Below are 12004 nucleotides of genomic sequence, written 5' to 3' on the forward strand. Positions count from 1 at the left end.
AAGCTCGTGCCCTGTCCAGCTGCAGGAGGCATGAGCTGCCCACACATCCCTGTGGCTGTTACATCTGCAGGGGTGGTCAGGGCAGCGGGGTGTTCCTGGGCACAAGGGAAACAACCTGCTTCTTGGCTTACACCACAGAGCAGCTCCAGATGTCTGGTGCAAGGTGGGATGGAGTTTAATGACAGTACACGTGGTGCCACCAGCCTTTCACTTGCCTCTACCTCCCACCTTTCTCTTCCACGTGGCCACGTTTCCACCTCAGTGTCAGACTTCAGTCACTTCCCAGGAGATCCTGTGCATCAGCCAAGCTTTGAAACTGCCCCTGGGGCTGCTCTCAGCCAAGGGCAGAAGCAACCTCAAGCAGCAGCAAACACCACACTTACAGACACACTGCTAAGCATTTCTAGAGTATGCCTGTGGTTGAGCTGCCTTGAGCAGCCTGTACAGCAGCCCCATGAGTGTAAACTGGTCTTTGAAGGACTAGTTATGAGACATGTTGGTTCACTAAAGTACGTAGTCACAGTCTTAAATACAGAATGTTTTCCAAATGCACACAAGGCAAATTGTTTATGAGCAAATGTTGGCTTAGTTCAGAATTACCAGTTATCAGTACTTATGCGTGCAAGGCAGTCATGCTTTGAATGTGGGGAGGTAGGCAATAGTTTTGACTGATAACCTGGTAATAACTTTGATGTTAGTCTAAATTCCTTGGAATTTCATCAATGCCAAAAGTTTGCAGGCTGATTTATTAAACATTAAAATAGCAGTAAAATATTCAGCTTATAGGCTGCTTTGAAAAAAATCCAAGACCCTCTTCTGCAGTGCTACAACATCAGGCTTTAATTTACGCTCAACCTAGAAAACTTGTTTATCACTTTTAATTTCCTTCCCTTTAATTATTTGCTCATTTGCCTCCCTGGCAGGGTGTGTGTACACTTGTGCCTCTGCCTGTTTTCCCATATTTTCTGATTTGCAGTCATTTTGCAGACTGCCTCCTAATGTCGTACAAACCATCAGTGGTCCAGCAGGCTTGAGCTAAAAAGCGTTATTCCAGAAGGCAGTACATGCAAAGAAATAATCCAGACCAGCCATCCACATCACTGTATTATCTCTATTATTCCCTGGAGTATGGTAATAATGTTAGTGGAATTGCAAAGCTCTATGTGTAGTAGACAGTTTAGACTTTATAGCAATTACAGTCTCCGCTGGATAATTTCACTATTGCCACTTCTTTAATACAAGAAAAATAAAAAATAAAAGTGATAGCTGTGTTAATTTGATAATAACTGATATCGTATTGATAACCACAATAATGAAATTAAGCAACATGGTCAAAATAACCATCAGTGCTGTGGCTGTGCTGCCCTAGAGAAGAAAGCTCTCTCTGACTGAAGAGTTCACTAGAAGATACCTTAGAGATCATCCATCCCTTGGCCTCTCTACTTGAATCACCACTTTGATCATTTTTCCTTAGAGATAAAATGAAGCTCATGACACCCCGTCTAATGGGAGAGCAATCACTCTACCTCCATTACGAGTCAATAGACACACGACACTTAAAAGGGACAGGAAAGGTAAATGGGGGCAGAGTTAGTTGCAGGTAAAATGCAGGTAGTTAGCTGGTCAGGCCACTCTGCCCCTCACATTCTCTGCCTGAATCACTCCTAATCTGCTCTTTGAGATGTTTTAAAGGCTTAGACTCCAGTGCAGATAACTGTCATGCCATTGTTATTAATAACCTTTGTGTTCCCTTTAGTATCATTGCACTTCTATTACCATCCCCTTCAGCCACTTTGCAAATGCATGCGGATACCTAATGGCAGCACACCACGCAGCGCTCAGACTGCAAGGTGCCTGACTGGTAGCATGTGGAATGAGGTTTTTCTTTTGAGACACCAAAAGCTAAAATTCAGGTAGTTGTCGAGAAAAAGCTGTAAATGTCTCTGCAAGGCATCTTACTCTAGAGTAAGATGTAAATTTCTTGCACGTATTCCTTTTCCAAAAGCCCTCCAGGCCAGCAAAACCTTAGAAAACCAGGCAGCTCCTCCTGTGGCTTGAGACGTGTCTCATTAATGTCACGGTACTGAAACCCTCTGCCTTCGTGCTCAGAATCAGTCCTGGCAAGCAGAAGGGTGAGGCCTTAAAGCTCAGACCAGAGCACCAGGACACTTAAACTGCCACGTCCTGACGTGCGGTGCTGAGTGCCGCTGAGGCTGGCCACGGTACAACTGCATGCAGCATCCCAGGTAAGTGCAAGCAGGATGGAGAGGCACAGAAACAGCTTTGCTTCTGCTCCTTTCCCCACTCAGGAGGCTTCTCTGGGTCTCTTAAAGCAGACCCGTGGAAGGAGACCAGGGTGTTGGAAGCCAGGGGAGATAACGATTAGCCTCTGGCTACCAGTGTCCCTCTTTTGCTTATATTTAATATGTGATGGAGCAATTTAATTTGTGACCTCAACTTGCCTGACCCTTCTTCTGCTTTCTCCTTGTGTAGGTAGGGAACCTTGGCCTACTTTTTATGCTCCTGTTTTTTATCTATGCTGCCCTGGGAGTGGAATTGTTTGGCAAGCTAGGTGAGTAATGTGCCTGACACGATTTATTTCATCCGGTTGATATTTATTTGATATCTAGCTGTTTCCTTTCTTCTCTCTTATTCTTGGGTCTTACTTAGCTTCACAGCTCGGACTCTGAAGATTAAAGCTTTCTCTTGATCTCAGGGTCGCAGATGACACATAAGGATGTAATACAGAACCTGCCTAATGTGCACACACATTTAGAGGTTTGTCCAACACCACTCTTGGCTGTAGAGGAACTATTTACTGTTTAAATATAATTGTCTAGCATGGTTATGTTCACAAAGATGGAAGTTTGCTACTTAAGACAGCACATGAGCCTGCAGAGCTGGATGGTAGTCAGATTCATGTTGGAGGGATGCCACCATAAACATGTCCCTCCTCAGAGCTTCCACTACACTCTATTAGTTTTCTGCACTTGGCTGACGTTGCTCTTCCAGCTGCCCAAGTCTTGTCTGTCCATTGTTCTTCTCAGCATCACCTTCCTTTTTCTGCATAAATCAGGAAGCATCCCCTGGTTCCTGATTGTCCGGCATCATTTATTCCTCCAGCTCAAGGATGCTGCAGAGCCTGTTGTGCGTGTGTCCACCACTCCAAACATCAGGCAGAGGCAGAGAGAAATGACTACAAACGTGGCTAAGCTGGGCAAGGCAGCCACTGCCTTTAAACGTGCTGTTCAGAGGAGACATGCCTGCCCTCTTGCAGCCTCCTCAATGCTTACATCCCTGGTAGCATCAGAAGGGCCCGTCCTCCGCGGTGATTTTATGGCTGTCATTAATCCCCTTTATGAGTCCAGCCCTATGCTCAGATTACAAATGCCTGAAAGCAGAATATTTCTTTCAACCCAAGACAAATTATTTTTAAGTCTCCACAGGTTCTGGAAAAAAAATTAGTTCAGCATCCACCCCAAATGAAATACTGTATGTTTTATATTGCGTGTCTAGATATATGGGCATGTATTTATTCAGCCACAGAGCTGAAAAAATGTCTTATTCACAGAGGCACCTTCTGCTGCTCTGAGTCCTCTTTGTCTTTGTGTTTCCGCACACACACCTTGCCAGTGCCAGCCCCCGGGTAACCACAGCACGTGGTCAGAGACTGGGAAAGCCCTGATTGTGTCTGGGGCAAACAGCAGGCAGTCAGCACACTGCTTCCCACCCGGACTTCAAATGAGAAATACTTTTGCTTCTTTTTTTTTTTCCCCAATCACTGCTGGTGCATGTCAGCTGCAAGAACCATCAGCACTCACTCCTCCAGGACTGGTCTTTTGGGGGATTTTCCTATTTGCTTTTTTCTTTTTCCTTCCTTTTTTGCTTCTGAAATAAACGCTCAGTAGTGAAACTCCCTTGCAGGAGCCATTGCTGCCTGTCATCATGAAAATATAATGAACCTGTGGTTTATGGAAAGAGGGATATTTCGTGTGTTCAATTTACATTCATTAGTATATTAACTCTCAGGAAAAAAAATACAAAATTGCTCTACTTTATTGCAGAGAAATATCCCTTGCCGTAGATGTGCCCTTTAAAAAATAATCAAGGCGAGGAATGCAATCAAGAGGATAGCAGACAAAGTGTACCATAGGGCAGTGTTTGTTGAGACACCCCAGCAAAAGCCTTCTTGCTTCCACCTCCTGTTAGATCACCTTGTGTTGGCTCTGCCTGTTCAGGCTAAGTCAAGAGAATCAGGAAAATGTTGGTGGACCTCTGGAGGCCCCCAGCCCTCCTCTCCTTGAGGCTCCATCTAGCCTCATCTGTCTAGCCAGATCCTGAACACCAAGGATGGAGCTCCCCTGCCTCCCTCCATGTAAAAACACCTTGCCTAATGTCAGCCTGGACCTCTTAAGCCACACTGTGTTACCATCCATTTTCTCATCTGCCTGCACCAGGACGAGCGTGGCTGCACGAGACCACCGTGGGATCACCACGCAGCCATCCTCCCTGCTGCTGCAGACCATGGGTACAGCTCTGAAGGAGTGCTGCCAAACTTGGCTTTACTGACGTGCTTCCACTTCTTTCTCCTGCAGACTGCAGTGAAGAAAATCCGTGCGAAGGTCTGAGCCGGCATGCAACTTTCACCAACTTCGGCATGGCCTTCCTCACCCTCTTCAGGGTGTCAACGGGGGACAACTGGAATGGCATCATGAAGGTGTGTGCACGTTCCCTCCGGGTTCTTTGTTTTCTCTCTAGATATAGTTACAAACTTCAAACAAATTGAGGCACCTCTTGTGTGGAAAAAAAAAAAAAAAGCTTCCTTTTAAAACATACAAATTAAACTTTTCCATTTAAAAGTCAAATATTTTCAAAGAATAATTTGGTCTAAGTCTTGCTCAACCTGAAACTTCATTTTTTTAAGATTTATTACACTTCAGGCAAATTGTGCCTGTTCTTGTAGCTGGGAGAAGTAACCATGGACTCTGCCCTGTGCCTTTGGGACATAACATGATCCTCCTCTTTGTAGATGCTGTAATTCATGGTGTCCATGTTTCCTTCCATTCATTTAGATTGTACACGCAAGCCATTGTGTCTGGGTTATGTAATTATATGTTTTTCTGGTCGTCTTTGGTTGTTTCTGTATTTGGAGCCCCAGACTTCGTTAATCCCTCACCGCTGGCTCCCTGTTGCAGGATACCCTCCGGGAGTGCACTCGGGAAGACAAGCACTGCCTCAGTTACCTGCCCGTCATCTCTCCCGTCTACTTCGTCACCTTCGTCCTCATCGCACAGTTCGTCCTGGTCAACGTGGTGGTGGCAGTGCTGATGAAGCACCTGGAGGAGAGCAACAAGGAGGCCAAGGAGGATGCTGAGATGGATGCAGAGATCGAGCTGGAGATGTCCAGAGGAGCAACCACCTCGGCCACCACTGGGAGCAGGGGAGGAGGGGTGGCCCCGGACAGCAGGGCACCCTACAGAAGTCAGGAGGCTGTGAAGTCGGAGTCAGCAGTGCAGGCGAAGCACCAAGCCCTGGTAATGGTTCACACGAGGTGTCTGCTATTCCTGTGCTTGGGGTAGGGAGGGGACAATTCCTGCCAGCCACTGCTGTTTGATCCCGAGTGACACCGAGCCAAGCAGGCAGGAGATGAGGCAGAGTGGGAGGAAGGCAGCTTTCCTGCACCCCCCTCCAGCAGAGATGTCACCACCACCTCCACACCTTGAATCACCTCAGGAGGGCTCCCCGAGGAGGAAGGCCACTAGAAACATTCTCCAGGGCTAACACTGTCCTGATTGTTGTTGTAGGGAAGAGTTGAAGGTCAAAGATCATGAATTTTAAGTTCAGAAGCATAGAGCCACATGTCCCTGTCCTGTTCCCCAGGCAGCACATTGGTCCTTGTCATTTTAGCATAAGCAGCAGCACGAGGGAGCAATCTCCTAAAGCCCTGGGCTCTCTGGCCCTGACAATCCTGACACATACGAAAGGGATGGCACAAATTCCCTTCACACAGACACAGAAATCCTGCTCAGGTTCTTTTTAGCCCCATTTGGGGATTTCCGGAGAAGCCTCAAGCAAATTGTAGCATGCAGCTCAGAAGGGCTTGTCTGTAAACATGCAGCTTTCTGCTGGCTCACACTCTGCTCAGGGCACGGCCCTGGGAATTGTCAAGGTCCCCTGTCAAGAAAGTGGTGCTTCTGGGGCTGATTTTCCAGATGCTACCTTCTATCTGAGTTTTACTAGTCCTCTAGAAAATGAGGGCAATCAGAAGTAGGGGGAAATAAAGGAAGGGCATGAGATAATTGTCTCATCCCATGTCAGCAGAGTATGATTAAGAGTGAAGATGGAGTTCCTTTGTCACTCTGATTGCAAATAAATCTACTGCAAAATCAATGAGAGGGGTTCCGATTAAATTACATTAAATTAGATTTTTGTGAAATCCATCAGACTCTATTAAATCAAGTAAAAAGGAATTTGGTTACATAGCGATGGGGAATTCACTATTTAAATAGAGCTTCTAATAGAGATTTCTGCAGGAAAGTGCACCATAAACACCCAGGTTGCTTTTTTCAGCGGGAGACGAGAGGGCACATCCTTTTACACAGGCTCTGATTGCAAACTGAGCTCTCTCTCCTTGAGTTTTCCTGATCCATGAGTAGCTCCTGAGCAGATCAGGAGCCTCAGGTTCCTCCTGAGGTTGCTCATTTCATGTGCAGAGCCTCTTCTTAGCCCTAGAAACCTGCCAGCACTGAGGGGCTTAAATACACAGGGCTCCGTGCAACAAATCCTGCCTCTGATGGTGGCACAGGCACCCAGGAAGGTGTTACAGGATGCTCTATATTGCCCTGGTCTGTGTGGAGCACTAAAACCACCTTGCTCTGCTACTGATGCTTTTTATCTCCCTGATTTTAAGGAAGCGCTGAGCTGTGAGAATGTCTCTTTAGCCATCCCAGACACGCTGGAGGGGGCAGAGACTCCCGTGATGGAAATCCCGTCCTCCTGCTCTGTTTCCCACCATGTCCTGACTCCTTCCCACCACCCCCCAGGCCACGAGGCTGAGGTGAATGACGCCGCGCCGTTGCTTCTGCGTTGTGGCATTGTGCTTTAGTGCTGTGCAGCTGGCGGTGGTGTCCGGGTCGTCCTAAGCCTGTCGCTTCACAGCCACAGTCGTTTCCATCCTCTGTCCTCCGTACTGCCTCTGCCTGTGCAGGAGCTGGGCAGGGAATGTGTCCCAGCCGATTTTGCCTGCAGTCTTGTCTGGAACACGAGAGAAATATTCTTTTTAGCTAAAAAGGAGTCTCATGTTTAATGTACAATGTGATGTGTAAGCTGTCTGTCTTCGAATCATATATCGAGAGCTGGAGACAGGCAGATTCTTTTTTTGGTTTATGGAGAGAACATGGCCCAGCTTGGTTTTCCTACTGTTACTGTAAAGCTTTGTTCATGATCTAGTATCGAGAAAACAGAAAGGTGTGCATAGATCAGCACATTTACCTGTTGGGCATTCAGCAAGCACCAGAGCTGTGGATTCGGGAGATGCTCTATGCACTGCTGCACGTCATCTGCCCTGAAATTCAGTCCCCAGTTAGAAGCATGCTGGAGCAAGCTGGTGAGCATCTTTCCATCTCTTCCTTCACTCATCCTGCCTCCTAGAGACCCCTTCTTCCAGCTGCAGGTGCTGTACCTCTCCACCTTGCTCCTACTGAGACCACACAGAACCAAATGTGCCCGCAGGAGTGACCCTGCCCCAGATCTCAGCTGGCAGGAGCTCTCGGGCCCAAACCTGGAATGTGCCCTCCTAAATCAATGTGCTGCTGGATGGGCTGCAGGCATTTGGCACAAATGAGGAGGTGCAGTGCCACGAAGCTGTGCGTGCTGCACAGGGGAGCACATCCTCTGCCATCAGACAACTTGCAGCCGCCATCCAGAATGAATCTGCTTTAGGCTTGGTTTAATCACCCAGGAAGGGTCATGCACTGTGGAGGTATTTGCAGGATTGTTTCTTCTCGAGCTCCCTTTGGACCAGAACAAAATCAGAGCTCCAGCAGGTTACCAGTTCCCAGACACGAGAGGAGATAGCTGTGCTCACTCATTAAAGATGTTTAACCAAGCCTCTGAGCTGCATCCCCAAAGCCCTCTGGGGTCATTTTATTGCTGTCGGAGAGCTTTGGTGCAGGCAGTGGTCACCACGCACAGCCTTGGCAGTGCTGTTCAGGTTGGGTTTTCATGGGTTTAGAAGGATTTCACTGATTTCCAGGGCCTGGGGTCTGGTTCCTGAGTGCATTTCCCAGCACAGAGGAGGAGCAGCACGGTGTTGTGTCTCCAAGCCTTCCTAGCTGTCAGGAGCAGCTCGCCAGGTGTGAGCCAGTAAACTTCTTGCACACGTTTCATATTTCAAGTACTTCTTACGGTGGCGTTGAGCCATCTGGAACTTACCCAAGTCCCTCAGTCAATTGGGTCTCAATAGCTGAAACCTTCAAAATCACCGTTGTTTGTGTCAAGAGGGGATTTCTGTCCGTTTGTCCCAGCCGAAGCAGACTGACATGAGATCCCTCAGCGACGAACAGGGATTTAATAGAAAAACGCCGTGCTCCTTCTGTTAGTGTGCTGAGACAGCGGGGTGAGGCCTTTTTTTCTCCATGTGGCACAGGATTTCAACAACTGCCTGCCCACCTTCTGCTCCAGGTGCCGGGATGCTGGTAGCTCATTAGCTGCAATGGCCAAAGGCCAACTGGCACAGCCACCTTGCCGCTGCATCAATATAGCAGGAGAGAGGCCTGGGTAGACCCGGAGGGATGCTCGGGATGCCAGCTACCTGTAAATACCCGAGGCTGCTCCCCTCGGCTTCTCAGCCAAGTTCAAGAGGGTAAAAGCCTTGAGTAATTCGTCTCAGGATGTATCTCTGTTGGATCTGAGGAAAGAAATTCATGAGCAAGGAACGTATGGAAAAAACAGTTTCAAACAGATCCTTGGTGACTTCCAAATTATCCAGCAAGGGATCTCGGGCCCAGCTTTTGCTAGCACAGAGGGAAAACAGTCCAGTGGAGTGAAGCAAAATATGTTTAATTTAAGACATGCAGCTGGGAAAATGCTTTCAATCAGTCACTGTGAGGCTGACATTAAAGGCAAAGCAGGGCAATTAGTTGTACCTTAGATAATGTGGTAAATTGTAAGGGGAAGGTGTTGAGGACCAAAACCTTGGGGCCAGGAGCCAGGTTGCAGGTGCAGGGGTCCCGCTGCCCGGTTGGCCTGGTCACAGCACCACCTCTCACCGCTGCTCCATCAGCACCACGGGGACATTGTTGGGGACATAAAGCTTCCTGAGACCCTGGGATGAATTCACTGTAAGGTGGATGAAGTGAAGAGAGCCCCAGAGAAGCAGTGAGGGCTCCGGTTTAAGGGTTGTGATGGGAGATGCTCTGTCTGGGCACTTCCAACCAGAGCCCTGTTTGACAGAGAAGCCATACAAACACATAAAAATCCCTTTTCTTCCCCAGAACAGGCTCCACACCCAGGCAGTGCCACACCACCATGTCCTCTCCTTCCCTCTGCCCCCTGTGGTGGGGCTGCCACCCGTCGGGGCCAGCGGTGCCCAACAGGCCCCATGCTGTAAGGGAGAGGCCCAGGGTCTGCAGTGGTCTTAACGTGGGTGTGTGTTTAAACGTCTGCCTTTGTGTGTGTGTGTGTGTGTTTGGGGGGACAATCCATGAATTTCCAGGAGCTCTTGGTACCCTAGGTCCACGTGGCCAGGGACTGTCTGATTTTGTCCGTCTGTCCCATCACCACCCAGGCTGGGCTGAAAACATCCCTGGGAAAATCAGAACAGTGTGAGAAATGCTGGCTTTCTCCTGTGTTCGGAGGGTGGGCCCCATTTTCCTGGACCTTACTCCTTAGCTGCTGTGTCCAAGAATCAGCTTAGCGGTGGCTCATTGATGCCTCGTTTTACTCGAGCCGCAATTTGAGCTCTTTCTGCGGCTTTGGTGTTCTGTTGCAGTCACCGGGGCTGCTGACTCCCTGTAAGATGCCAAGAGGAACATCTGCCCGGGTTTTAAAACAAAAAAACAGACGTGAAGGAGACCACTGTAAATTCACCAAGATGCTGAGTGACCCCTTTCCCTGTCTCCTTGCTTTGCAGGTTGGCACGGCCAGTCTGCGGCCACAGGACTCTCAAAACCTCCTGACGGTGCGCAAGATCTCCGTGTCCCGCATGCACTCCTTGCCCAATGACAGCTACATGTTCCGGCCCGTCATGCCAGCCAAAGCCCCCTTCCCCCTCCACGAGGTGGAGATGGAGACGTATCCCTGCAAATCCCAGCGAGGTACCTACCACTCACAGAGATTTCCCTTCCTCCTCGCACAGCCAGCCAAAACTGTTCACAGTAACTCCTGCCTGCACACATGTGGTTAGATGGGGAATACGCAGCCAGCGCCGCGTGTGGGTTGAGCCAGGACTCGCTTTGTTTGGTTTGATACCATCCCACGGGCTGCAGTGTTGTGTTTTCATCACGTCACTGCGTTTTGTCAGGAGCAAGTGGGCGGTTTGGGTGTTTGACTGGGGAGAAGTGGGGCTCCCGAGCAGTGCGAGAGGCACAGAGCACAGGCGGGTAGCCAAGGAAAAGGGTATTAGCTGCACATTTCTTCTGAAATGGTCGGCCCTGACATCAGGAATACAAATCAATAAAGTCAACATGAATAAAAGCTGGCGTCGGCGTTGCTTCCTGACAGAGCTCCTGTACAGCTCTTGTTTCAGGCAGTCTTCAGTCTCAGAGCACTATCGTTTTAGCACAGTACATTGAGTTCACAGATGGAGGAGTTTCTTTGGGAGCATAAAGATTAGAAAGCACTCTCCAGTGCCTCTGTAGCCTGGCCTTATAATGAATCTTGTGGAGAGACCCCGCAGCCAGGGAATCACGAGCTACACAGAGCCTTGGAGTATACATTTACCCAACTGCATCCAAATACATTTCCCCTAAAATGCCTTTCTTTCTCCTTTGTTGCGCAAATTGGTTTGAAGGGGAAATCAATAAGAAAGAAAATACCTGCCTCCCTAAAAGCACATGTGCTTCTTGAGTGGCTCCCAAGAACTTACCAGTATGGTTTCCTTTGATGCAACGCTGTTTGAAATGCAAGAACTGCTTGGACAGAGGAGTGGTGGGTTTGCAGACCCTGGTGGGGCTGGCAAGATCTGCTCTGATTTCCTTGGGTGAAGTAACTCTCTATTTGCTTAAGCTGTCTGGATACCCGTTAACGTTCTCTGCTCAGTATTTATTATTATTTCACCTGCAAATTCTTTGCTAAGCAAAGAAAACAGAGGTTGAGTTTCATGGCTGGACTACTGGGGATGATTTTCATCTCTGTAGTGGGTGTAAATCAGGATTTATGCTAGTATAAAACTGCTGTGATGTTGGCAGAGGTGGGTAGAACTGGCCAAGGATTTTTCATCTTTCCCAAATTTCTCTCCAGGAACAGTCGAGTAATGGATATGACAGGTGCTTACCTTCTCTCTGAGCTGGTGCATCCATCCAAGGAGCATCACCCAGAGCTGTGCTGCTCCTGAGCTGACCAAACTCCGATTTGTGACAGTCCCACAAGTTACACACACAGATTTGCATTAGCATTTGTGCTGTCATTGACTTTTTGATGTCAGTTAAGGATGTCTGCTCTTCTCCCAACATTTTGGTGTCTACACACTGAAAATGTGAGATGACCAGGTCTTGTATTATTTTGGTGTTAGACGCAGATCCCTGATTTGTTAGAAAAACAAGAGAAAAACATACAAATCCAGGGATATTTGGCTCCCTTCAGGGTTCCTGACCATGCAGTTAAGAGGGTTTTTTGGTTTCCTATAGGACAGCTAGATGGAAAGTTTCCAACAGAAGGAAATTCCAGCTACGGATGGGGAGGAAAGCGTAAGGTTTTGATTTTATGACTGTGTTTGTAAAAGATTTTATGACAACATTTTTCTGCATCATAAAAAACATTTCGTAAAGCCTGGATTATCACAATG

The 12004-nt window shown here is 48.1% G+C and overlaps 1 protein-coding gene across 2 annotated transcripts in view; it reads left to right on the top strand.

Annotated features, from left to right (window-relative positions):
• The window catches only part of CACNA1H (calcium voltage-gated channel subunit alpha1 H), a 117169-nt gene that overhangs the window by 102126 nt on the left and 3039 nt on the right, over nucleotides 1–12004 (top strand). For both annotated transcript variants that reach the window (XM_032197524.1, XM_032197525.1), the window contains 4 exons: nucleotides 2494–2572; nucleotides 4596–4717; nucleotides 5196–5534; nucleotides 10133–10316. In XM_032197524.1, coding sequence (XP_032053415.1) covers nucleotides 2494–2572; nucleotides 4596–4717; nucleotides 5196–5534; nucleotides 10133–10316 — 724 coding nt within the window. The remainder of the gene's footprint in view (nucleotides 1–2493; nucleotides 2573–4595; nucleotides 4718–5195; nucleotides 5535–10132; nucleotides 10317–12004) is intronic.

The sequence above is a fragment of the Aythya fuligula genome, chromosome 15, assembly GCF_009819795.1.
Source record: "Aythya fuligula isolate bAytFul2 chromosome 15, bAytFul2.pri, whole genome shotgun sequence".
Taxonomy (NCBI): Eukaryota; Metazoa; Chordata; class Aves; order Anseriformes; family Anatidae; genus Aythya; species Aythya fuligula.